A 27,854-nucleotide genomic window follows, 5' to 3' on the forward strand; every position below is an offset into this window, starting at 1 on the left:
CCCCCAAATTATAACCCCCCCCCCCGCTCTTCTCCATGTCTCGTCCCCATCATTACTCCAAAACTTCCTGTGTCAAACATCACAAGCCCCAACTGCTCCACTACTTGAGTGAAAATGAAGTTGTGAGTACCCCCGCTACCTACCAACAAAACTACATTATGCTCTCTGAAATATCCCCTAAGTTTCATCGCGTGGTTCAAAGTTAACCACATCACCGAGTTCAAGGAGATTTCTGCCACATCAAAGTGGGGGTACTCCACCACAACCTCCTCTTTTTCTTCATCCCCTGCCTCCTCATCATACATTGTGAGAATTTGCAATGTGTGATCCTTGTAATGATGTATTGTGGCAAACTTCTTATCATACCGAAAATATAACACCTTAGCTTGTTTCTCTTGATCACTGTCTCTATAAACCGTTTGAATGTTACTCCCGGTCATGAATTCTTTATTATTCATGTACTATTTAAGTTTTTGGTATCTTTGTTTTAGCATTTCAGTATGTTGCTCTACTTGCGTTGTGATCCTGTAAGACCGTTCCATTGTAGTTTTATCTTCAACCAACTGTGCTAATTCCATAGTTTCCCCCAATTTTTGTAGTCTCAATAGCCAAAGCACTGCTCGAATTTCTGATCTGAAGCCCTTCATGAAGTTTCATTCCCATGTTGCTTCTGATATCCCTTTCAAATAGTTGGATAACATTTGAAATTTCTCTTTAAAATCCTTGACAAACCCTTCTTAAAACAATGCAAAAAAATGCTCGTGCAAATCCCTTTCTCACGTGATTTTAAAACACTTTAACAATCGATCCTTAATTTTTTCTCATGTTTTGATTAGGTGATGTTCTCTCGATTGATACCATGCTAGAGTCTTTCCTTCCAAAGACAGCACTGTCGTCATCAATTTTTCTTCTTTCGCTAGCCCATTAGCAGTAAAGTCTCTCCATTCAATAAACTCAACCATAGACATCCTCTCCTTCAAAGATAGCCACCTTCAGCTTCCTCGTGTGTAAGCATCCGCCCCAATTTGCTCAACCAAAGCTAGTTATACTCATGAAGTGGTGGTTAGGTTCCCCTCCACGGTCCATATTGATTTTACTTCTTCCATAAGCCCGACACACCCCACAATCAGCCTGTCCTTCCTCATATGCCTCGAATCAGCTTCCGCTGAAAGGCTGCAACGATGGTACCAACAAAAGGCCCTGGGACGGTTGGATGCATCCCTCGATCAGGGTCCCACTCATTGTGATTCCTAATTCAAGGCCAAAATCCTTAGAACAGATCTTCCCAGCCTCAAACCACAAACCACCATCCCATATAACATATTGTGGCTTGCTCCAGCCCTATGGATGTCGTGCAAACCCTCTCAAAGGCCAAATTTCTTTGAATCAATCTTCTCCATCCTAGAATTGCAGGTCATTCAAAAGCTTCCGCTCATTCCAGGCCTCATGATGTCATGCAATACCTTCTTATGGCTGCAGTTTGAGTTCGCTTCAAACCCTAGTCATCATTTGTTTTAGGGCCGTGAACTGCCCCGCTATGGATGAGAACTATCCCTCCATGGAAACACTTCTCTATTATCAATCTGATTTGGCTCATCTCTCCCTCTAATTTCTCCTCTAAAACATCAACCTTCTTGGTCTCCATTACTCACAGGTACAACCCTGAACATACCCATTTTATAAGAGTGTGATATGTTTTTTGCAGAAATAAAGAAGAAATAATATATTCTATTGCACCAATACCAAAAAACAATGAATCCCAAATACATAAAAAATAGGCCTACAATTCGAAAGGAAGGCGTCTCTCCCAAACTATAACTCCTAATATTATAGAAAACAATCACATGACCTAAAATAATAATAACTAACAATTGACTAAATTGTCCTATTAACCATCCACCTCAAATAAGTCTTCAAACTATTTGACAAGCTAAGCATGACAAAAAAATCATAGGTGTCAATCTAACAACATGATGAAGTATAGTAGAAATTGATCCATTTTTAAATAGCAACTCACTTTTAGAAAATAAAACTTATGCTTTCTAAATAGAAATAGAGAGTTTAGCTGAAGAAAGAAAATGAAGGAAAAGAAAAACTATCTAGCATGTGACGGAGATTTACAAAGGCACTGAGAAATAATTAAATAATCCTATCTATGTGAGACATGATTCTTACATTTGAAACATCTGCATCAAGAAAGAAAATTTTATTGAAAACAAAGTGTCAAATTTGTCTTGCAAATATGCAGTTCCAAAACTTCCGAGGTTTACATGTTGATCCAAAAACAAGCTACTGGTACTATAAATAGAATTAAAGTCCTCATGGAGGGAAAATACCCTCCTTCAATCCACAAAAAAACTTTAGCCTAAACTAAAACGGAAACAAGAGAAAAAGGCTTAGTTCAAGCAAAATTAAAACAAACGAATTCAACAAAAGAGAAATCTTAACCACTAACCATCTCCTTTGCTTTTATGAACTTCCCTGAAAACCTGAGTAAGAAAAATAAATCAAATCAAAAGAGAACTAAAGATCTATCAAGAAAAATATTTAATCCTAAAAGAAGAATGTTGCTTTTCCAGATCAATCATTACCTTACTAGATTTCTCAAGCAAGGAAGATTTGTTTTCATTCTTATCTTGGACTGGCTTGTCAGTACACAGATGACCCGCGCTGCAGAAGGTCAAAAATCAGCACTGGCAAAAGATAAACTATCTTCTTTCTCGGTTCATGAATGCAAAACCATTAAACATGCAGAAATAGTCCATGAAATTTAATCAACAAGAACAACCTGCTGGATTCATCAGCATTTATGCCCTTCTTTGCATCATCAGACGTGGATGAACTAGAATGCTTGTTGATAGCAGAGTTATTTGCATCTTTATCAGAAGTAGATGTAGATAATATCTCCTCATCCTGCAGCGTAAACAAAAGAAAACATGGTTCAAACAAAAATAAATATTTATTTGACACTAGAAAAATCTCACTAAACTCCTGCACATCCTCAATTAGACATGATTTCATATATAATATAAGTTGATCAAGAATAGATGTTTTATGTCTAATTACTATTGTCAAAAGGGAATTAAATTAAAAAATTGGTTAAATCCTCATCTGCAACACTATACTAACTAACCTATAGGAGTTCAGCCAACTTAAAAAAAACCCTATTTTGGTTTTAAGGTGAGGACAATGCTTAACATTGCCTCCCTTATATCTCAGATAATACTCAAAAGGAATGAATAGAAAATGAAGACTCGAAACATGAAACCCAAAAAAATTGGATACATCTAATGATAATAATGAAGACATTAAAACCAAGACTCATACCCACAGGTATTAAACATCAGCACTAATGAAAAAAGAAATTACAAAAAAAAAATAAAACTGTAAATCTATGAAGAATTAAGTTTCCCCTCTTAGTATCTGTATCTACTTAACACAATGTACAAGGAAGAAATAGTAAACTTCTTTGCCTTGAGATGTCCAATCATTTTATATTTAAGGAAACCATAATGAAATATTTCCTTTTAAGCACCAAAATATGAATCATCGTGATTAGCATTAGTCTAGATGCGATACCGAAGGAGAAAGCACAAATCGCAAAAGAAACAATGACTCTTCAAAATATGAATTAAACGACAAACAAACAAAAAGAAAGTTGAACAAAAATTTGAAATCGGTATTGGATGCACCCACGAACAAGGGAGTTCCATGGGGAAAGACGTCATCAAATGAAAATTGTCTTTCAAACTGCTCTTTAGTTTCTGCGGCATCTTTACTTTTCAATGGCATTCTGCTCAGTGAAGTAGAGCACTCCCATGATCATGCATTCTGCTTTAACATGCCAAATCCACAGCACATGCAACATCTTCTTACAGTAACAGGCTTCCGAATTGATTTTGCTAGATAGTAGCAAGGGGGTCGCATGATGATGCGGTCTCTCCACTTCGGAAGCTAGAGTCTGCAACTTTTGATAGTAGTAAGTTAGTAAAAAATGATGTTGTGTTTCCCACTTCATCTTCATATTTTCTCATTCTTCTCTTCGACCTTCCAGATTACGGTCAAGGATAACTTCCCACTGGATTTTCTCTTCAATTTCTATAAGCCTCTGTTGGAGACGATGAAGTTCTCACCGTATCACTTCTCGGGTAGGCTCGGGCATATTCCTTCTTAGCGGCATAGTTGACAATTTTGGGAACTGTGGAAGGAAAGAAAGATGAGAAAAAAAAATACACAAAAGAAAGAATAGAAAAAAATTGGTGTGGTGGATTGGGTAGGGGTGGAGGCTAGAAATCTAAGGATGGGACTAGGGTTAGGCGAGCTCTGATACCAAATGATACCAGAGGAGAAAGCCCAACCCAAAAAAGAAATGCAAATATTATTATTGACTTTGAAATCAGTTACAACGACTCTTCAAAACATGAAATAAATGACAAAAAAATACAAAGAAACAATACAAAGAAATACAAAGAAACAAGCTAACACCTCGAAAGTGTATCCCAAGGATAGTGGAGGTTGGCCTAGAGGATCTGGAAGCTTGGAGATGACAAGTGTGAATGTAGTAGAGGGGACAGTAGGGGTTGGAAGAAGAACTAATGGAAGAAGGGGACAGGGTAAGGTGGTGGGAAGGTTTGCTGGGCAGCTAAGAGGTAGGTTGGAAGGTAGGGCAACAAGCTGGGAAGGTGGGGCAGCAAGCTGGGAAGGTGGGGCAGCAAGCTGGGAAGACGGCTGAGTGTTGGGAGGAATTCTGAGGAGGTGGACAGCAAAATTAGGTTGCTCAGGAAGGGCGGTTGAGTGTTGGGATGAAGCATGAGGAGTTGCGGCCTTGTTGGGAGAAGGATGGCAGCAGGTTGGAGGGAGGACAGCAGCCGGTGATTGTTGGGGAAGAGGTATGGTGGCATGTTGTAGGGCTGGAAAGCGGGTGAACAATAGCAGGAAGTGTGGAATGATAGATAAGTATCTCATCACTAGCAAGCTAGAGCCGGAGCACCACCCTGACCCGTGGAGACGATCACCACCTCAGATGAGGGACAGCTGGAGCACTACCTTGACGTCGAATACAGCCCTCAAAGGGAAAATATCAAGGCAAAAAAACCTGAATAAAAATATCAAAACCAGAAACCTTACTCCAAGCACATGATCCCCAAATTATAAAAAGGCTAGACTAATTTTAGGTAATGAAAATATAAGAGAATAAAATATAATCAGGTTATTAAATTTTAGGAAAGTATTTAAAATAAGATAGGATTTAAAATAAGAAAAGAAAATATAATCAGAATTTCAAATTTTACGAAATCAACTAAAATAGGAAAGTGCTAGGAAGAAACGAAAGGAACGGGATTAAATGGAAATTAACATTTAGGAAAGAGGAATAAAAATATTCAGAAATTTTAATTTGGAAAGACTTATGTTAGGAAAGTGCTAAGAAGGAAAGAGGGGAAGGGGAGAGAAGGAAAAGGGAGGAGCAGTTGAGAAACGGTCGGTCACCATAGCCCCCGCGTCAAGATGCTCCCTGGTAATACTAAAACATCAGGAACAATAACAATCAGCATAAGAAAAACCTTAAAAACTAAATGACTGCAGAATGACATCTCTCTTCTTCAATTTCGATAAGCTAGTTACACAAGGCATTCAGTGCTGTCAGAATACATGAAAACTGAATAATTAAAAAGAAGTTATCCTATTCCACTTAGTCAATGCGTCAAGAATATTCCTGAAATGAAGCTTTCTCATGGAAAAAAAGAAGATGCAACTAGTCAAAAGGCTTGAGTTTATTTAGCTATGCTGATTGCATACCAAAGGTTATAAAACCCCTAGTTTAATAATGAATTTGTTAGAGAATATCTATTCAAAAATCTAGAGTCAAGTTCTTAAACATTTGGAATGTCTCAATCGAGAAGAATATGGACCTTTTAAAAGAAAATTGATTACAGACGTGCAAAACATACCACAGATGAATAGGGTGATGAAAATTTTCCTTCATCATACTTTTTCTCCCAGGAGATGGTTGAATATGATGTGGGTATTTCAGAACTGATAGACCCACCAAAAGTTTCAGCATTAAGAGAATCTGAGGACACATCATCATTTTCTTCTAAACTGCCATCATCAATTTGCCTATGTACAGCTGAGTATTTACTTTCCTCATCAATGTCAGGAAAATGCATTCCCCTTTCCTGTAAATTAATAACAGCACTAAAAGGTGAATAACTTCATGCTTAAGAAATATAACTAAGAAGAAATTTCAGAGTAACTGGAAAGCACCTCAGCCAAATGACGGTCGTGAGTTTCCTCCCCTTCTATTTCTCTAGCAATTCTAGAAGCCTCCCGTTCAATCTCTCTCATCTGAGGGCCTCTCACAAGCTTTGTTGTGTAAAGTTCCTCATTAAATGTGCTCTTCACTCCAAATAGTGTCTCATTTATTTCAAACTGATTCCAATTCCTTCATAGAATGATAAAATGTCAATCTTTGTATCTGACCATTGGTGTATTGGCATGATCCGGAAAAAGAAGGCGTGGAATGCAACAATTGTAAGGGAAATAAAGGGTACTTTTGGTCAAGTGCCTTGAAAGGTTTACCTGAATTATGTGCCTTGACTTAAGGCAGAATAGCTCAAACTAACTAAAGTGAAAAAAAAGACCACATAATAAAGAGGTTATTGAGAACCCTTAACCAAAAGGTAATTTGGGAAAAACAAGGTGAATACTAGATCCTAACATATTTGCATAAAAATGGAAAATGTCATCATATAGAAAGAAGAAAGATGACAAAAGCACAAACAGCAAGGAAGCAATAGTTGTGTTAATTCCCGTTACTAAACTACCAAGAAAAAAACTCATATTTTTCATTTTCTTGACATTAAGTGAACAAAATATTAGTCACATGATAAGAAGACTAACATAAAAATAGAATGATTAATGAAAATTAAGTGATGAATCAAAAAGCATGCATGATGAAGTTCTTCAAGAAATTAAATTGTCACAGCCTAGTCCAATCAATTATCAATTTTCTTCTTCTTTGGCCATGGCAAATAATTCTATGCATTATGAATCCTTCGTTGAAATCTGCTTTTGATCCTTTGAGCAACCGTTGGTTCAGTTGTATGCACCTTTCATCAATTCCCCCTTAATTATTTTTATTTAAGGTCAGCTTTATGAATCCTTCTTCGGTTATGTCAATTGGAATAAGCATCTCAGACTAAATTTAGTTTTTTCTAAACCATAATAAAAATTCCAAGTGCGTTAAATTGTAAACCACCTTATTACCCCTTAGAATTATCATCTAAAAAAAGGTACTATCACAAGGAAATTAATCACAACCAGGTTGTAAAAGAGATTATAAACATCCATAAAGGTGAAGCATGGTATACCTATATAACTAGAATCATTGAGCTTAAAACAATGGCAATACTAGATCAATCAATAAGCCAATTGACAAATAAATATATAAATAAAAAATTAATGAAGTTATCTTCAGTTTGGTAGCCACTTTCATATTCAGTCTCATCAAAAGCCATACCATAAAAGTAGTTCTTACAGCATTGAGGAGATTTTTCATCTTTTTAGGCCCATATTATAGGGACAAGGGGACAAAATAAGAGCTTCATTTTTTAGCCTTTATAAGCACAAAATGGAGTCTCAATCATCTTTGATGCAAATCTCACATTGAGGCCCAGTCACTGCAGTAGAAACAATGATCTGATTGAATTTATCACAGTCCATCAGTTGAGGCATTTGTCAACCATATTTTCATGTAGTGAAAAAAATATTGACTTACAAAACTTCCTATTGATCGCATAAACTTCATAAAAGTATTTCTATAGATTACCTTTTTGATTGAGGTTAAACCAATCATGTGCATTTCAAGTGGAAGGGAATGGGGGAGAATGATACAACAAAGTGTTCATAAAAACCTTTACTAACAATGGTTTACAAATTTTGTATTGCATGTGTTTGTCAAGGTATAAGTTTCCATAAGCATCAAGCAAAGTTGAATAGGTGACTAAAACAAGAGCTAATGATGGTAAAATACAAAACATGGAACACAAAACACTTCATTTTACTATTTGCATGTATATATAAGGCAAAAACTATGTGAAATGCCGACTTTTGCAAATTGAGACCCACATTTACCAGGACTTCCGCATTTTTCCTTCTTTTTGGCGACCAGCATAGTAATCTGTGAGATTCATACTTCCTACGCATCAATCAATGGATTATTATAATTATTTATAATAGACTATATTCCCTTACTTCAAATTTCCCTTCATATTTTTACCATTTGCTGCCTCCTAAAATTGTTTAAATTCTAAAAATATTGGAATGAATTGTACAAAATCAATTCTCTCCGATTTTTTATGTGTTATCAAAGCCATGGACTATTAGCTACCACCTTATTAATATGTGGGATTCATACTTCCTACTCATCAATCCATGGATAATTATAATAATTTTAAAATTAAGTATATACACTTATTTCATTTTTTTTACTATTAGCCACCTTCCTTAAATGCATAAATTCTGAAAATGCTTAAATTAGGTGCACAAAATCAATTCTCTCCAATTGTTGTGGTAAAAAAACCCTAGGCGTTATTGTGTTATCAAAATTCTCCAATCTTCATTGTTGTACTCTTGTTTCTCAAATTTTACCATAACTAGAATCTTCATTGCTGCATTGCTACAAACATTTTTCATTTTTGTAGCTTTTATCATTCCATTGTTGCATATTATTCCCATTAGTAAATCTTTCATCAATGCATTGTTGCACTACTTTTCTTCTCTATCTTTTTCTTGTGAAAATAGCCATAATTTCCTTTACCATGAACAAGGAAAACAATACTCATATCATAATGGCTTCCCAAACCTACAACGCAACAGATATGTCATTGTTGCTGCTACATCTCCATATTTTTCTCGTTTCCAATAGCCCTTCTTGTTTACTATTAGTTTTTTTTCCTTTTGTTTATTACCTTTTTTATTGGTTGCCTGTCTTTAATTTAGGGTTACTTTCAAAGGGTTAGATGTTAAAAAAAGAGCTCAATGAGAAATAGAAAAAACTATAATGAAAGCACAATTGTTAAGTCTAAATTACCGCAAGTGAGAAGACTACATTTAACTAAAATGCAATAAATGTGATAAAATAGTAAAATGGGTGTAGCAAGAATGAAAAATTATTTTCATAAAATCATAGCACCATGTATTTAAGTATCTGAAGAAGTGAAAGAAGACATCAAGCTTAAATGAATAAAGTGGCCATGTTTATGCATTTACCATTGACAATCTAATGATAAGAGTTAATATTTACTCATACTATGATAGTAGGCCCATCAATAAAGATTCTTCTGCTCCACTGCCACAAATGCTCAATAAAGGTGCAATAGAACCTATAAATCAATATATGAAAAATCTGGAGGATGCAACAAACATGATGCGAGGGTTACTCATTGAATGTCTCCACTAAATACAAGAATCTCACAAGCATGTTTGTATGGAGAATGGAATATTCTTCTTTGATAATACAAGTTCATTTAAAATGGCAACTTCTTCATCATCATATATCAACATGATACATTTCTATAAATTCCGATGATTGAGAGCATACGCCGATATATGAATTTAAAACTTAGATATTGAATGAGAAACTGAATAAAATCGAGAAATTTATTGAGAAAATTATGAGAAGTTGGACATAAATTAGAGTTGCAAACAAGTCATAAGATTGTATAAACAATCATTAAAGTCCATTGAAGCATAAATCAAGTGAAGGATACAAATTTTATTTTCAAAGTAATTGATGGAGTTGTAGATGAAATTGGAAAGCATCTAATAGTCCACTTTATTGCTGACAATGAAAGTAAATAATTGATGAAGATGAGAAAGCATATTTACAAGACACTATGTGTCAACGGTACCGGACCAAGTGGGAAAAATAGCGGAAACACACAAGCAAACCTTTATTAATGTGGAGAGAGGGTTACAACACAAAACGTGAACGACACAAGCAAACCACCTCTAAGGTGTATTCCAAGAGCGGTGGAGGTCGGCTAGGTTGGTCGGGATGGTTGGTAGGCACAAAAGAATGCTGGTGTGAGCGAGAGGAAGGTGCGAAACTATAGGAACATCAATGATGGAGGGTTGGGCAGCAGGTTTTACAGCAGAACAGCGGTGACCGGGGCTAGTGAAGGCTGGGGAGGGGCACAGCAATGTTGAGTTGTAGGGACAGGACAGTTGAAGGCTGGGGTGACACCCAGGGAGCTGGAAAGCAAGAGTAAGTCATTGGGGGAAGGGTGGGTGGGTGCAGAAATAAAGAATAGGGAGGTCAGCAATTGCTGGAGGGGGGAGAAGTAGTAGAGATGGTAAAAAGGAATGATACAACACAAATTTTTTTTTATATATTTATATTGTCATTTTTGTGACAGCTAGTTCCTGTAACCCTCTCACTACCTAGTAATAAAATTCCATAATCTTCAAAAATTAAAAAATAAAATAAAATCTCCATAAATGTGAAATAGAAGAGGGCAATACACACATCTACCCTTCTCGATTAAACTAGAGCAACTAAAGGATGTGACTGTGCTCTTGCCAGCTTACTGAGTGCAAATGTAGAGAGTATAGTGCACAAGTGACTTGTGTAGTCTTCAGTGTTGCCACTCAAATGCTTAAGATGAGCAGAGAATTAACAAGTACAAAACCAAGGGCATAAAAACTAACATGTTTGGGATGGGCCTCATCCCCACTAAAACTACGATAAATCCTTCAATATCTTATAAAAAAAAAGAAAGTTTTGCCTCAATTAACTTTTAGCTATGTATAACATGAACATGTTAGCCAAAATTCAACACCCCCCCCCCCCCCCCCCCCCCCACCTTCCAGATTCCTCTTTTGAGTTAGTGTTTTCCTCTCTTATTGGTTTGTTGTAATATCAATAGCCCACCTGCTCCATATTAGCTATTAAAATCATGGTCATTCGGTCTATGAATACTTCAAGAGCCATATCTAGTAAGGCAATCTATTAGCCTATTGAGGCACAAATCAGGAAAAAATATTCTTCAACCCCATAGATTTGCCAGATTTAAAGCTTGATGTAATAACTTTACTGATGATTAACAGCATTCTGGACTTAATAGATGTTTAAATATGGGTTAGTTTCTCTCTTCAAAATAAAATCATGGCTTCTAAGTAATGTTATCCAATGTTTTTTTATTATTTTGCTATTTATAGTCATTTTTGTGACAGCTAGTTCATGTAATCCGCTCACTACCTAGTAATAAAATTCCATAACCTTTAAAATTAAAAATAAAATAAAATAAAATCTCCATAAATGTGAAATAGAAGAGAGCAATACACGGATCTACTCTTCTTGATTAAACTAGAGCAACTAAACGATGTGGCATTGTTTTTGCCAGCTTACTGAGTGCAAATGTAGAAAATAGAAGTGACTTATCCAGTCTTCAGTGTTGCTCAAATGCTTGAGATGAGCAGAGAATTACCAAGTACAAGACCAAGGGCATAAAAGCCAACATACAAAGTTGAATCATGCATGGTTGGGACGGGCCTCATCCCCACTAGATTTATGATAAATCCTTCAATATCTTATATACCAAAAGAAAGATTCGCCTCAATCAAAATTTAGCTATGTATAACATGCCCCAAAAAAAATACTTCCGATAAATGCTTTTCACCACCTCCGAAATCTAAGTTCTGCCACTGTGGACAGTAATTTCCAAGACAAAGCTAAAGCAGATGGAACAAAATAAAGCTTCCTGATGCATAAGTCACCAACCTATTCCAGGATCCATCAAATATGTTGGCTAGTTCAGGGCATTCGGGATCATCCACATCAGGAGTCCAGCGCTGCAGTTCCCTCTCTACTTCAACATTATGAGAATGGGAAATAGCAGAATCTATCATGAGGTCTTTTCTCTTTTCCCGTGCATTGGCAGTTGAGAACTCATCACTAGCTAACGGAACATCCTGAAATCAACCAAAATTAAGTCCTGACTTGACCATCTAAAGATAAGATTTACAGCCAACATCAAAAAGTTCATAATAACAAGAAAACTAAAAATTATTTTAACAAAATCATACTTCTACAACTCAAAATAGGTACATGACAATAGTACGACCCAGACTAGCATAAATTAATAATAAAAATGAATTGGAACCTTAGCTATAATTTGAACAAACTCTCTAGCCGGTATGATTATAGTTTGAGGCTTCTTATGTGCTTCTGGTGCACTCTTCTGTCCTCTGACAGAACCATCCTTAATAAGTTTAGCCATTTTGAGAACAATTCCTGCAAAATAAAGCATAAAAGTCAACATAAGTTGGGTACAGTTTTAACGTAAGTTGAATTACAAATGGAAATGAAGACCATAAGTATGTTAAAAACAGTACTACTAAATTAAAATTTAATGAAGCATACACAACAAGATGTGATGTATACCAAAATCTTTGGCATTCACCGAACAAAAAATCCCAGAGAATACCGATCCATTTTTCACATGAACTTCAACATGGAGACCAATAAGGCAGGAAGAAACATAGATCAAGCGATCAGATGAAGGACTGTTAGCAGGTACACTCTTGCTTCCATTCACTAATATGAAACAAGATTATTAGCCGCAATGGTAAGACCAAGAGATTAATAATAACTCCAAGGGAAACAAGTACTTGCAAAATTGTTGGAACCTGACTTTCCTGGATGCATCTTATTCTCCATCCTTGCTCCTTCTCTATCAAACCTGCGCCGGTTGAACCCATTGGCAGAAGTTCTTGACTGAATACCTTGTTGCATGTTCATGTTGAACTTTTGATGATGAACAAATACACAGATCAATAGTAGGTCCAAGGGAATTATCATGAATTTTAGAAATACAAACCAAAAAGATAATCATAATAACTGCAAGGCAGGGAAAGAAAAAGAAGTATTGAATAATTTATTACGAGAAAAAAATGTTCTTAAACAAAACAATAATTGCAGAAAAGGTCACAATCACTCTGATGAAGAAATTATGATGTGAATATTTGTGCAATCCTCCCTCTGCAATGTTTACTTCACAATCACTGGAATAAAGAAATTATGAAGTGAACTTTTATGCGATCTCGCCCCTGCAATTTCGATGCAACAAACTAGCTATGCTATAGAATGTTATGGACGCACATTTTTAGCCAAAATGAAAGTTGAAACGCTGCTTATGATATACACTTGAAGTTGCACAATAAAGGGAAGAAGGCGTCATCATAGTTGGTCCTCCAAAGCACAAGCACTATGAACCACAAAGTAAGTATTCCATAATCAACTGCAGAGACAGCCATTTGGAAACTATGGCCCATAAAGTTGGCAGGTTAAACGATGGAACCATAGTACTATTCAGAATATGTTAAAGAAAAGAGCATTCAGCAAAATTTTTTGAAAAATGAAGTTTATAACATACACTTTAATAAATTAATTAGTAGCCAAGAACCAATATATTAGTAAGGAATTTTCAGTCCAAGAATAAGGAACCATCTAGTATATAGAAAAGCGTTAAGACTTATAGGTTTTACAGACATTTGATATTCAACTACGCCTAGGCATAGTAGAAGCCAAACAACCAAATGAAACTATTATAACAAGCCATTACAATCATAAACACTTTGATAAGTTAAAAAGAAAAAATAATTAATAATAGTGAAGTCGCAAACCTTTATTATAAAATCATATCCTAATAAGCATAAACACTTCGACAATTTATAAGTGAAAAGTTTTTGTAAGCAATAAGATGTGATCGGTCTTGTGAAACCATGAGTATATAAGCATTATCACCTTAACTACCTAAAAGGTAAAAATTATGAATAATGGTGAAGTTGCAAGTCTTTATCATAATCCCTTTTTCTCCACTAATGTTACTGTCCAAACCTGCTAGTTAAGTTTAACTAGCTGAAAGTATAACCTTTAGTCTAATTGCCTAGAGTACTGATACAGCTTGACAACATTCCAGTTGGATCGCATTCATTAATGAGTTATGAAATTAGAATAAAAGCCAAAAATAGTTTCTCGATTATTAAGAAGTGTCCAATTTAGTTCCAGAGTTTTAAAACGTTCCAATTTAGTCTCAAACTATTAAAAATTACTCCAAATTGGTCCTAAATCATATTTTCCATTAAACTTAATGATAACACATGAATTGAAGGGTAAATCAATCTGCTCAATCTATTCACTAATTTAAGCCCCAGACTTCAATTGATCCGGTTTGGAATCTGGAGCATTCTAAAGATATTGTAAACTTTCCCTGCTCGACATGTGTAACTTCTTTATTCAGCTTCATTGGCAATAAAAACTTCTTGCGGGATTGCGTCTTCGGCTGCGAGGCGAAGGAGAGAGAGTGAAGGTGTAGGGTTGGTGTCCAAGCTGCGTAGGGCCCTTCCTATACTTTCCGCTTCTTTGTACGGGTGTTGCGTTGTCTTCGTGCGGGTGTTCCGTCGGTTCAAAGTGGTCATGTGTGAGTTGGTATTTGAAATGGCTTCAACCTTCGTCGGTTGGACTCAAAGAAAATGAAGCTGGAATAGGTAGAGGCGGCACTGTAGTTTGTGGAGGGGAGTAATTTGTCAAAAAAAAAAAAGGTACTTTCTTCTTTCTCTTCACCACATTTTTTGGATTTAATCAGATTTAAGGAAAGAGAAAGGCAGAGAAATGGGATTTTGATTTTGCAGCATTTAGGGCTGTTTAGTTTTAATCGGATTTTAGCAGTATTTACGGTTGTTTGGTTTTTTTGGAGTTAAAAAGCAAAGTTTAAGAGTCATACATATAAATACATAGTAATTAAGTGGTATATATGTAAATGATCCTTCTATGGGTGATATAAATGTAACAAAACAAATTTTAGGCGTTAGATATGTAAATACAAGAGAATTTGGTGGTATGTATGTAAGTGACCCTTTTTTTTGCTTGTTCTTTAATTATGATGTTGTACATCTATATATATATATATATATATATATATATAAAATATAGAAAAATATATATATATATATATATCAAATCTAGAAAAAAATTTTCATTTTTATGTTGTACATAATTATGTACAATCCTTTCCACACAAATTAAGTTTTGTGTATTCATTTAAACTCAATTCAAGGACTGCACTTTGTACATGTGTATTTTGACATTTATTTTTGTTCTGTGTTTTAGATTTAATAGATTAATTCAATGTAACTGAAATGCTTCCTTCTTTCGTTTAAGAGCATTTAAATTGTGATGTTTATCAATGTTCAAACAAGAAGTGGTGGTCTATTCAAAAAAAGATTAAATAGATGAAGCGACAAGAATATTGGTCCATTGATGCTGAGCATATGTATGGCTTATTTCAGCATTTTTTTTTTAATTCAACAAATGAATGCCATAAAATTAAGAAAATTGTTTCTTATAGGGAATGTCACTGAAATGTTAAACTAAATGAAATTATATCTGAATGGCTTGATGAAACATATTATTTCACAACTCTTTAGTTAGTTAAGTGAAATGAAGGAAGTTGAACTAAAAAATTTTGAAGACAAGGATAAATATATAGAGTTAAATGGGATATATAATTCTTATGATGATGATCAAGACTTTGAGTATAATGTTTTAGATGATTGTGAAGAGTTTATACACTGTGACTAATGACATTCATGAAAATGATGAGTTATTTGAAAACAACTTGATCATTATATTAAATTCACAGGTATAACAAATAAAGATAAGAAGAAGAGTGAAAGATGCATTCAAATTTTAAACGAAAGCTTGGAAAGAAAATGTTATAATAACGACTATATGAATTTCAATGATGAAGTCAGTGTTCATAACAGCGGCAAAGACGAAAGTAAGTGACCAATTGTCAATCCTATGCCAGAGTTTCAAAATTATGATCTTAAAGTGGAAATATTATTTAGTATTAAAGATGAATTTTAAAAATTTGTTCAAAATCGGTCAATTGTTGAGGAAAACAGCATAAAGTTCTTAAAAAATGAGAAAAGGTGCAAAACTATTTGCAGGAAGCCTAATTGTTTATTCATTTGGACATTTCTTACCATGAATATTTTATCCCTAATTATTATATTATTGTTATGCATAAAAGAACTTATGAGATCAACATTATGGCTATCAATGGTCCTGATGAATGGCCTAAAAGTAATAAAACACATCTCTTACCACTAAAACATAATAAACCTAAGAAGAGCCGACCACTAAAGTTAAGAAGAGGTTTAGATGAACAACCAAATGATTCACAAAAGAGAAGCTTAAGCAGGTCAACGAAGGCTTTACATTGTAGAAAATGCAGACACAATGAGCACAATAGCTTGTGGTAAGATGAAAGAGAAGATTACCAAAACTCAATTTGATCAATCACCCCAAGTTGAGGAAATCTTACAAGATTAGTTGTATGTTGAAAAATCAAATGACAAGTTAGAAGTATAATGAATTCATATATTTAGTTTTTTTAAGTAAAAAAAAATGTTGTAGTTTCTCTATAATTAATTTTCTTTTGTATGCTCAGTTAAAGGATATTGATCGACATTGTGATATGCAAACAGTATCATCATTGGATGTGTCAACACAAGGATTAGTTAATAAAAGATTATTGGTTAGCTGTTAAATAAAATTTTGTAAAGAGTTGTGTAATTTACTTTTTCATATATTAATGTAATTTTTTTGTCTGTTAACAGGTTACACTTTCATGGGCCATCGAGTTTTATAATTTTAGAGTTCTTTTGCATAAACTTCGGTTTATAAATTTTTTCCATTAGTAATTTGGAGTTCTATAATTAACACTCAATGACAATGATGTTGTGTATCAGACAATATGTATTTGATGTTGTGGCAATTTTGAAAACTAAAATTTTTCACCACATTTACAAAAATCATAATGGCGTTGTACATTGACATATCCTAGTAAAATTGGGTTGTTTTGTTATGAAATTATTCAAACTTTCTGATATAAACAAATTAATCCATAGTTTGATGAAATTGACATTCTATAAATGAAATTATCGTGCAGAATGCAAAGAGCTGAAAAAATTTTATGGCAGCATTTGACATATATGTAAATTGGTTGATAAAGCATTGGTTTGTAGTTGGCTTATTCTATTGTTATAAAACCATATAGGAAAACAAGAGGGTTGTTTACTCACACTTGAAGTTTGATAACAAAGAAAATGATAAAAAAAAAATATTATTTATAATTTTGTTTCTATTATAGTTTTTTGGATCATCATTTGACTCACATATAGCCTGCCATTTAGAATTAGGCACACTACTTAATAAATCAAACAAAATATAATTTTACCTTTTTTCACTCAATTCCTTCACCACAAATAAGTAGGAAAAAACGGCTTTCGAAAAAACGGTTTTCAATTTAATATTACACAACCTTATGTTAATATATATATATATATGTAGGCACACTACTAAATCAAACAAAATATAACTTTACCTTTTTTCACTCAATTCCTTCACCACAAATAAGTAGGAAAAAACGGTTTTCAATTTAATATTACACAACCTTATGTTAATATATATATATATATGTAGGCACACTACTAAATCAAACAAAATATAACTTTACCTTTTTTCACTCAATTCCTTCACCACAAATAAGTAGGAAAAAACGGTTTTCGAAAAAACGGTTTTCAATTTAATATTACACAACCTTATGTTAATATATATATATATATGTAGGCACACTACTAAATCAAACAAAATATAACTTTACCTTTTTTCACTCAATTCCTTCACCACAAATAAGTAGGAAAAAACGGTTTTCGAAAAAACGGTTTTCAATTTAATATTACACAACCTTATGTTAATATATATATATATATGTAGGCACACTACTAAATCAAACAAAATATAACTTTGTCAATCACATCATTTTATCATTCAAATATATAATGTTTTAAAAGTAAAATAAATTCATTCATCATTAGTTTTTCAAGTTAACTTTAACTAATTTAAAATACATTCTTTAATAAGCTATAATAAATTGAGAATTCAATTGAAATCGAGCAATTCATATAATTTTAGATTGAGTTAGCACTTATTGCATAATTCTTGATTATTTAAAAATTTTTCATTTGAAAAAAAATGATGACTGTGATGAAGAGATTTATCATAGTTCAGGATATCTTTATCATCACTTCTTTCTTATTTTTCTCTTATATTTAACCATATATAAAAACATGTATTGAAGTAGAAGATATCAAATTGTATTCATATACCTTGAAATGGTATTATAGTTTAATCATCAATCACTTACCACACCTTTGAAAGCATGAATCTCTAAATGCCTTTTGTGTCCATTTCAGAAATATACGTCATTCTAATTTTCCCTGAAAGAAATCTTACATTTTTAAAATTGTGTCAAAAGCATTTGATAGTAAAATTAAACTTTTGCCATGTCCTCAGCGAGTTAGACATGCATCGACAAACATAGACACATAAGAGAGGTGTATGGAAATAAAAAAAATGTGTTTCACATACAAGGGAAATGGCACGAAAATTGAATACCATCTTGACTTTCTTTCAGAGATATAGTTGTTCCTCTGCTTCAAGGACGAGTCATTGACAAATATTTAAAGAAAAATTCTCAAGAATAACAAGGTGCACAATGATTTAGGTAATGTCATTGATGCATATTTCAATGATGGTCAATTTTATCCCTCTACTTCGACAATCCATTGACAGAAATCCAAATTTCACAAGCTTATTGGCTTCGTCTAGTTGACTATTTAGTGCCTCCTCTATAAGCATTAGCAAATTAATCCTTTAATTGGTATCGTCTCTACAAAGCGTCAGCAAGTCTTTTGACAAGTCATTGAACAAATCCCGAGCCTCTTTTATTCATTAAAGGTTAATGAATCTTCTAATAATTTTGTTAATAAAAAAAAAAACCCAGCCTCTAATCTTCTACATTCAAATTCATATATTTTCTTTCATAAAAGTAGTTTTCTTCTTTCTTACCCTTATATATTTTTATCAATCTTAATAATGGTTAATTTTCATATTAAATACTTACCTTATATACATGCTATTATAAAATTATTGTTACTTAACATGAAATTTTTTTATGAGTATAATGTGCTTTTCTTGGTACAAAAATACTTGCTGATTTTTGAACTATAAGATGTTTTTTATCATCAAACTGTAAAATAACCAATTAATTTTATGAGAAATCAATCTAGATATAACTAGAATCTGTAAAGTAAAAATGATTTTCTCACAAAATTAAAATGATTGTATTGAACTCAAATTTAAGAAACCTGAGCCAACCTTTTTTCACACAAAAATAATGAGAGTTAAAACATTTGAATTCATAGATAATAGTTACTAACTAAAATAAAAGATTAGTTTTGTCTTTTATAAATCAATGCAACATGTCGATAAAAATTCTTCTATCTTTTATTTTGTTGATCATCATCAATGTTACATTATTAACAAATTATATAGATTACATAGAAACAACCTATTCAAGAAGCTTAAATTGATTAGCATAATTACCAACACCTCTGAATTTATAATTTTTTTTTTCTTTGGTCAGTTAAGTCAAAAATTTTATTTATAGATATTACTTTCAGCTATGTTATTTGAGCGACTAAAATTAAGTTTTTTTTATTGTACAAAAAGACTATCTTTTGAAATTGGCATTAATGCAGTCGGTAAAAATCCCATAGAAGATAACTCTAAACCTGTATAGATCTATGTTACTGAATTTGATAAAATAAGGCAATTAGGGAAGGAGGATATATAGAATTTCCATGACCTTTTCTTGAGGAAAGTATAAGAAATTATTCTAAGGTGAAAGCTCGCTTGCTCAAAAAATGAAAGCATTTCATTATATCCTATAACAACATCAATAAACTTCAAAAAGTGCAAAAACTAGATACAGAGGCTGAGCAAAATAAAAAAAATAACTCGTTTAAAGAAGTTTTGATTCCTTCTTTTGGGTGTAGATCCCAATGATAGTGTAGCTTTAAGTCCAGTGGACAATTAGTTTGGTTATGATCTTAAAAAAAAAGACAGACAATACTTCTCATAAAGGAGTTTTTTATTAGCAAGCTAAATATCATTTGAATTTGAACAATGAAATTGCTTGCATGTTATATTCTACAGATCTTCCATTTCATTTAGCATTCATATTACTTGATGATTTTTCATATGCATTCAATACCAGTCGTAGCAGATATATTTCTCCAAGTTAGAATCTCTTGAAGACTACATTGATCAAAAAGGAAAAAAAACAAATATTGAAATAATTATTGAGCAGAGTCTTGGAATATAAAGAGAGTTGCTACTATATGTCACGATTAGACTAATGCACAAAAACCTCATTATATTCATGTTAGTTATAGAATTTGAGCCTATATTTATAAATGTCATCAAATATGACGAAGCAAATAAAGATGAGTTTCATATCGCAAATCAAATCAAATCACATGAGCTATTATGAGGGTGCGTTGAATAAAATAGTTCAAGAAATCACTGACATTGCCATCATATTATAGAGCTGCAAGAACACTAATTGAGACTCAATACTTATGCTCCATGTATTGTTTTTTTACATTGAATTCTGTATTTAAATATATTTATGCTTTACAGAGCATAGAAAATAATGAGATCGACTAGAAAAATGTAATTGGTTATTGGGCCCAAAGATATTATAAGATGCAAATTTCATAAAGACCATCATGAACAAGTCTAGAAACAATTAATTTTCAATAAATTCATAAGTTAAAAAAGCTGGCTACTGTAGAATCTCATTTTACATTAATAATCATTATGTTTAGCCAAATCAAAACCAAAAAAAAATTACAAATCATGGTGGCTAATGTCAAGTAGAATATGCATAAATAAAATGATGTAAATAAGGCCAAGCTCATGAAGTTATTATTGAATCATTTGAGGTGAGACAAAATAGCTTATATTAATTTTTTTTATAAAGTTGCTACATGACATCTTAAAAATAGTTGATAAAGACAAGCCTTATCTCCACATGGTGTTTGACATGGGAGGGGAATATGGTAAATGGTCAATAAGGTCAAAGAGATCATTTTGTCAACATGAAAGAAAGACAAACAATGAAGACTCCAGCATTTATAAAATGATGTATAACATTCTTGAACAAAAAGAATGAATCAAAATCCCGCTTCAGTGCTTAGCTATCTTTTTTAATGCAAAATAACATTTATTTTTTTAGTAAACTTAGCTTAACCAATTTCACAGCTATTAATCTCATTTATTAAATGCATTTTTTTATTAGTTATTACAGCGTTACACTCTGAAACAAAGCTTCAAATCATATTACTCCATATAATATGGAATATCAAACTAAAGGAACAAAATCTTAAATACATTTTTTTTTCAATATTGAAATAGATCAATAATTAATCTAAACTTCATTAACTTATTTAGATTTAGTAGTTCTTTTATTGACCATAAATCCATAGTTTCTAAAGCCATTATAAATGAAAGGGCCTAATGGATAATTTATGGACTAGTTCCCCCCGAAAGTTAAATTTCGCTCTTACATTATTACCTCAATTATATTCCTCTTCTTGATGAAAAGAGTACATACTCTTTTATCAGTTCACTCAATGCACTTGAGAGGAATAACGTCACTACTCAATAGAGTGAAAATTTGGTTATGTGCTAACTAATCTTCATCATTAATGTAAGAGGAGTTCAAAATATATTCAAAGAGAGACTATGTTGTGGGCCATTAGTGGAGATATATTAATTATAATGGATGACATTAGAATACATAAAATTTTTAATCTCTCAATTGATGAACCATCTTTGTAAACTTTGTTTTCTAATTGAAAGTGAAGCTATCATTAAAGAGAAAACATATGCTAATGCTACTGATAGTCATAGCATTGAGTTTGCTATATATATATATATCAAATCAAGTTCATAAAATCATATTATATTTTAAAACTACGCAATAAAAGGAATACTTCAATGGTCCCATGCTCGAAGCTCACCAATCCCAAAAAAAAGATTTACCACAATGCTTTTTTGGATTTTCTTCCTCATGAGGTTATATGTGAGTTGAGCGCCTCAAATGAAGTGAGGCGCGCCTTGCCTAGAGATTGATGAGGCACCCACAATTGAAAGTTCCAGCTTATTATTTAAAAATAAATATAAATATAAATAATTAGATGAACCCATTTTATAAATCCAATTGCTCCCCCAACCTCATGCATGCATGCATGCTTTTAGGTCATATAGCATACCCAAGCACCTCTCCCTCATGTCTCATTTCTCCTCATTATCATGCATGTCGTAAGCCGTCTCCTCCTTAGTCAATGCTACCTTCTCGTGCTTTCTTTCTTCCAAAGAAACACATTTCCTCTTCCTCCACCACAAGGCTTCTTTTGGTAACAACCTTCAAACCCCAAATTTTTTTCTTTCTTAAAACTTTTTTTTTTTTTTGCTTTGTTTATTTAAGATATTTTTTGTTCTTTTGAGCATTTGTATGTTTCAGTTTTTTTTTTTTTTTTTAAATAAAAATCTCTTTTTTAAGGTAGGATTTTCTAAAGATGGTTAGAGATAAGAAAAAAGTCACAACAGGACACAAAAAGATATAGCACAAAAACATAATGTGCAAAGTAAAAGAAAAGGAAGTGACAAGGCGAATGTTTACTTGAAGTGCAACTACTGCAATAAGATGGTTAAAAAGGGTATTACAAGAATGAAAGAGCATATTTCTGGCTCTCATAAGAATATTGCTCTATATGTCAAGGTGCTTGAGGAGCCAAAAGAGCAGATTTCGGCATATATGAACAAGGTAATAACGTCAATGCATTTAGTGCAACAACAGTTTCATGACAAAGTAAATGTATGATCATAGCCCCCAAAGGTTTGATAGAAAGTTGGAGCTTCAGCTTCACTGTCATTTGCATGCCACAGAATATAATCTTAATCTACAATTTTAGTACTAGGACCAAATTTGGCTTATATCACGATAGGAATGGATTGATAGCAGACTTAACTGGAATGGTGAAGGTTAATTTATAAATATTCTAAGAAAAAAAAGATATCATCTCTAGACAACATGAAGATAACTATACAATTGCAAAATACTCCCCAAGTAATTTTAACATTTATCGGTTAATATTCCAACAAGTATGTTATTTTAATTGTGTATTTTTTCAAATTTAGTTAAATAGTAGGTTCAATTGGATGATGTCACTTCATAGCTACAGCAATTTACTATTAAAGCATTAGGCTTAAATTCCTATCATCTAGTTGTAAATGAAATTGAAGTAAATAAAATCGAATCTACACAAAATAAAAAAAAATTCAATCACCTTAACAACGAACTCCTTGATTTGTATTATGCACAGCAGAATATGAAGGAATAGATATTTAAGGAAAAGAATTTAGACGATGAAGAACACAAGTTAGTTTGTAGTGATGTGCAATAAAATAAATAATGGTTTGTTGATGATGATGATAGATGATACCAGAGTTAACCCAAAATCGCAACAGAATAATACTTTCATTGTTGAAAAGTAAAAGGGGTTACAAACAAGACACTTGAAATCAGGAAAACAAAGATAAGACACAAAACTAGGGCGTAGATAGGCGAGGTGTTGCTACGGCAAAAGGAATTGGACTAGGTGAGGGAGGAAGGTTAGTTGTAGTAGTAAGGAGGAAGAAGGGCTGACCATTTGGGATTGCAGCTAGGATTGGGAGGGTTGTAAGGAGGCGTGTGGGTTGGGAGTGTTGGATGGGGCTGACAGTAATATCTGGTGAGGTTGGGGGATTTTAGCAGTGGTTGCAGGAGCTAGGGTGAGGCTATCGGCAGAGAAGTAGGGACATAAGGAGTTTAGCGGCGGCTGGAGAAAGGGAATAGGTTGGTGGTAGAATCACAGGAAGGATGAGGGTGACGAGGGGCAAGCGGCAAACCAGAGAGGTGTCTGGAGGGATGCGGCAAGAATAAGAAGGTTGTAGAAGCATTGGTAGCAAGCAAGAAATGACAGATACACACCACCTCGGGACAAGTTTCAGCCAAAGCACATTCTCGCTGTCAGATAAAAATAAAAGAGAAACATCAAATGCTATGTGGACAGAAATCTTAAAGCAAAAACTATACTCAAACAAAAATAAAATAACACATATATAGTAGAAGATAAATAGGAGAGGGAAGACCCCTCCCTTGGGCAAAAACCCTAGACCAAACCAAAGGGTTGGTCGGCCCCCTTGTGGCTCCCCTATTGAACCGGTTCAAGCCTAGATGAGCTCCACGTCAATAGAGTTAAACAATCAGATTTGCAACAAAAGACCTCAATGTTGACTTTTTCAATGAAGATAAAAGGAAGAACAACATGCCTAACATAAGTCCACCATTAAATAATAGAAAATTTTCTATTAAAATTTTAGAGAATGATGAACATCAATTAGTTTGTAATACATACCATCAAATAAAGAATGATTTGTGGATGATGACAAACGAGTTAAACATTAATATTTGCAATAAAAGAACTAAATGTTGATTTTTTTTAAAACCAACATGCCTAACGCAATTCTAATAAATTAATAGAAAAAGCTTCCATTAAAATTTATGCCTTTGAAGTTGTAACACTCAACATAGTCATTTTTTTAAACTTTAATTAATATTCTTATTAGTCTTTATTGATTAAAGAAGAAGAAAATGATTAAGATTAAAAATAAGAAGAAGGTTATAAAGAATAGTGATATAATTGAGGATGAAACTTAAGACAAATCAAATCATTATGACAATAATTCTAGGAAAAACTCGCTGAGTGGTAAGAATGTTAGGGATTTCTAAATTTAAAAATTCTAACCTTAATAGATTGTCATGTTCTTACTTTGATGGGAGATTTGGAAAGAGAGCTATAATAGTAAACTTATTTTGAATTATTATATTCTTATTTTGATATACTATTTACTTTGATGTTTGTATGACACATCTTACTACATGATTCAATGTTATGATCTTAATATGTCACTCCTTGTTTCATGCTTTGATGTTAGTATAATTTCTTACGCCTCGCCCCACGGATAAAAATGGTACACTAGCTAATTGGGCAATTTTATGCCTTGAATTATATTTAATTTTTTTCTTTTTGAAGAGGACCTTGGTATTTACTTTTTTTGGAGACAATTACATCTTAATAACTAGGTCCAAGATCTTTGCCCATTCATCTTGGTTTTCATTATTTCATATCTATTATTAATTACTATAATAAGCTTACTAGGATGTGTTTAGTAAATTTTCAATCCTAAGTGTTTGTTGCATTCAAATAATTTATCAAAATAGATGGATTCAATTTTCCGCTTCACTTCAATTTTTCCATTTCATTAATGCCTTGAAATAAATGAAATCTACCTTTCGCTCTTCTTGTGTTGAAATTGGTATTACATATCAATCATCATGTACTTATACCAACTAACAAAGTGTTGCGATTTAACTTAAGTATCGACATCTCCATAGTAATGCTCGGACCTTGTTTGGTACGAATTTTCCTAAAAAAAATTGGGGAGTAACCATTCTCACAGCCTATCTTAATGTATATCCAATTTCCCTTTTAAATCCACACAACTCTATTTTCTCCTAAGTAGTTTTTTTTTTATTAGATTTGTTTTAGCTAAACTCTTTATCCAAGATGTGATAAACTCTCGTCATGTCATTAAATGTATCTTCCAGACTTATTCTAATATTCAAAAGGGTTATTGTTGTCATGATCCATCTACACATCACCTTTATATATTTGTGGATGTTAACTTTCATGAAATAGCTTCCTACAACCCCCCCCCCCCCCCCCCCCCTCCCTTTCCAGCCAATCCATCCCCCCCACCCCCCCCCCTGCCTTTACTAAAAAAGTTTTTCTAAGTATTCAACATCTACATCTTACTTAGGTAATTGCTCCTTCTCTGCCATAAATTTATACTCATTGCCTTATTTGCCTCCTTCCGATGAACCTCCTTTCATCCCATCTATCATCTATCTACATCAAAAATCTCATATCACTATCTCCTAATCACTTTCTAAAAACATAAATGACATTATGCTAATCATTTGACATAGTCATATCCATAAGTATCAATTGGCTTTTATTTAATTGATTTTCTTTTCCTCTCACATCAGCTATACTCTCAAGGCTTATCAGAAAGCACTATTCAATGCCACAAAAAAGTAATGCAGAAGATGTTGAAACGGGGACTCTTCTTCATTTTCACACTTGGACATAATCACTCCCTGCAAAATTAAAATCAATTGCATGGTTAATGAGACTACTAACCACTACAAGGGAGTTTTTGGTTACAGAAAGGATTTAGATTTAGTAGGATTTAGAAAATCCGGAAATAGTAAGTCCAACCCCTCGTTGTATTTATTAAATCCGGATTTAATATTAATCAAAGAAAAAATTCGGACCTTAAATCCAAAATTTCAGAAATCCATAGAACCTACATTTTTTTATGTTTGGCTGGATTTAGTAAATTCGATGAATAAATCCTATTAATAAGGCACTACCAAACACCCCCAAGGCTCGATAGGCTAAAGAATACAGACAAGTCTATGGGCGTTAACTATGTTTAAGGCATTTTCCTCATTTGCTAAGCTTAACTCTGTTCTCCTTTATTCTGTAGCCAATAATCAAAACTATTTTAAGGGCTTTTCGTAAACATATGTAGCTCGATAATGTTTAGAATATATAAAGAAAATGGACAAAAAGGTTATATCAAAGAGTCATCAAAAGTTTTCAGATTCTAAGAAACTGTTTAAATATCAATTTGGATACTTGGCATTGCAATCACATAAGCGGGAATCTTATAGGCTACTCCAACTTTATATGGATTATTTGATAAATGACGGTGAGAAATATATACGGCCAATGGAGAAAAAGTTCAGCCCATGCTTTGTGTCTCTAATATCTCTAAATACCTAAACCTTAACTCACCATAATGTAGGTCTTCAAAATCTTTGCGACGGCAACACGGAAAACCCTAATGATAGGCAAACCAGCCATGCATGCTGCCGAAAAATCATCTAAAACAAATTAAGAAACTAGTAAAACCAAAGAAAATGAGCGGCTAGGTATAGCAGGAACTAATCCAAAAATACAAACATAAAGCATCCGCGGTCACAATGACGTAATCATTCGAATATGCCCAAACTGGCACAACATGAGCACAAAGAAAGCATCAATTATAAAATGATTCTCTTTATAATATCGCATTATTGCTAAGCCTTTCCCAATATCCAATTTCAAATTGATTTCAACTAAAAGAAACAATTCACAACCATATCGCCGAACAAAACAATAAGCTGAAGCAACTGATAACGGAAAAGAGAAGGAAAAGAATGCGAAGTTGTTGAATGAGTAGGAGATGGAGGAAGAGAAAGAGATCAGAGAAGACTAACCAGGCAGCCGCTAATATTTTAAGTGACCGGAGAGGATGAAGTGTTTCCCCCAATATTCACCAGCGCTTCCAGGGCTTTCTCCGGATCCCTACGCGATGGAAGATTCCCGACGATCTGATCAATTTGGAAGATGATGGGCAACGAGATGGGGTTTTAGATCAAAGCTTGGAGAAGTTTGAGGTGCCGCGCCGCGAGGAAGGGGAACTTGCGTGTATCTAGTTTTCCGCTCTGGCAGGTTTCTAAATTCTAAAGTTAGCCCACACGCGGACCGGTTTTGATTGATCTCGACCGGTTTGGGCTCCTTTAGGTAGTTTTTGTTCGAATTTTTCATTAACAGTGAGTTGAAGATTTGGCTTCAATTTATAGGATTCAAATGAATTTTAATTCGAACATATTCAACATCTTTTTCTCAAATTAATTAATAATAAAGAATATATATATATA

At 33.3% G+C, this 27,854-nt stretch overlaps 1 protein-coding gene across 2 annotated transcripts in view; it reads right to left on the bottom strand.

Moving 5' to 3' along the window:
- Positions 1 to 27,659, bottom strand: part of LOC110039222 (polyadenylate-binding protein-interacting protein 3) — a 61,973-nt gene extending 34,314 nt beyond the window's left edge. The window contains exons 1-10 of one of the 2 annotated variants that reach the window (XM_020744213.1): positions 27,411 to 27,659; positions 12,691 to 12,808; positions 12,446 to 12,598; positions 12,165 to 12,295; positions 11,783 to 11,973; positions 6,265 to 6,442; positions 5,949 to 6,176; positions 2,789 to 2,913; positions 2,592 to 2,670; positions 2,456 to 2,489 (exon numbers count right to left, since the gene is read on the bottom strand). In XM_020744213.1, the coding sequence (XP_020599872.1) occupies positions 2,456 to 2,489; positions 2,592 to 2,670; positions 2,789 to 2,913; positions 5,949 to 6,176; positions 6,265 to 6,442; positions 11,783 to 11,973; positions 12,165 to 12,295; positions 12,446 to 12,598; positions 12,691 to 12,802 (1,231 nt within the window). In that variant the 5' untranslated portion in view covers positions 12,803 to 12,808; positions 27,411 to 27,659. Of the gene's footprint in view, positions 1 to 2,455; positions 2,490 to 2,591; positions 2,671 to 2,788; positions 2,914 to 5,948; positions 6,177 to 6,264; positions 6,443 to 11,782; positions 11,974 to 12,164; positions 12,296 to 12,445; positions 12,599 to 12,672; positions 12,809 to 27,410 lie in introns of both variants that reach the window. The other variant, XM_020744212.1, reaches the window with a different exon arrangement.
- Between the last annotated feature and the right edge of the window lie 195 nt (positions 27,660 to 27,854).

Source organism: Phalaenopsis equestris, unplaced genomic scaffold, assembly GCF_001263595.1.
Source record: "Phalaenopsis equestris unplaced genomic scaffold, ASM126359v1 Scaffold235867, whole genome shotgun sequence".
Lineage (NCBI taxonomy): Eukaryota > Viridiplantae > Streptophyta > Magnoliopsida > Asparagales > Orchidaceae > Phalaenopsis > Phalaenopsis equestris.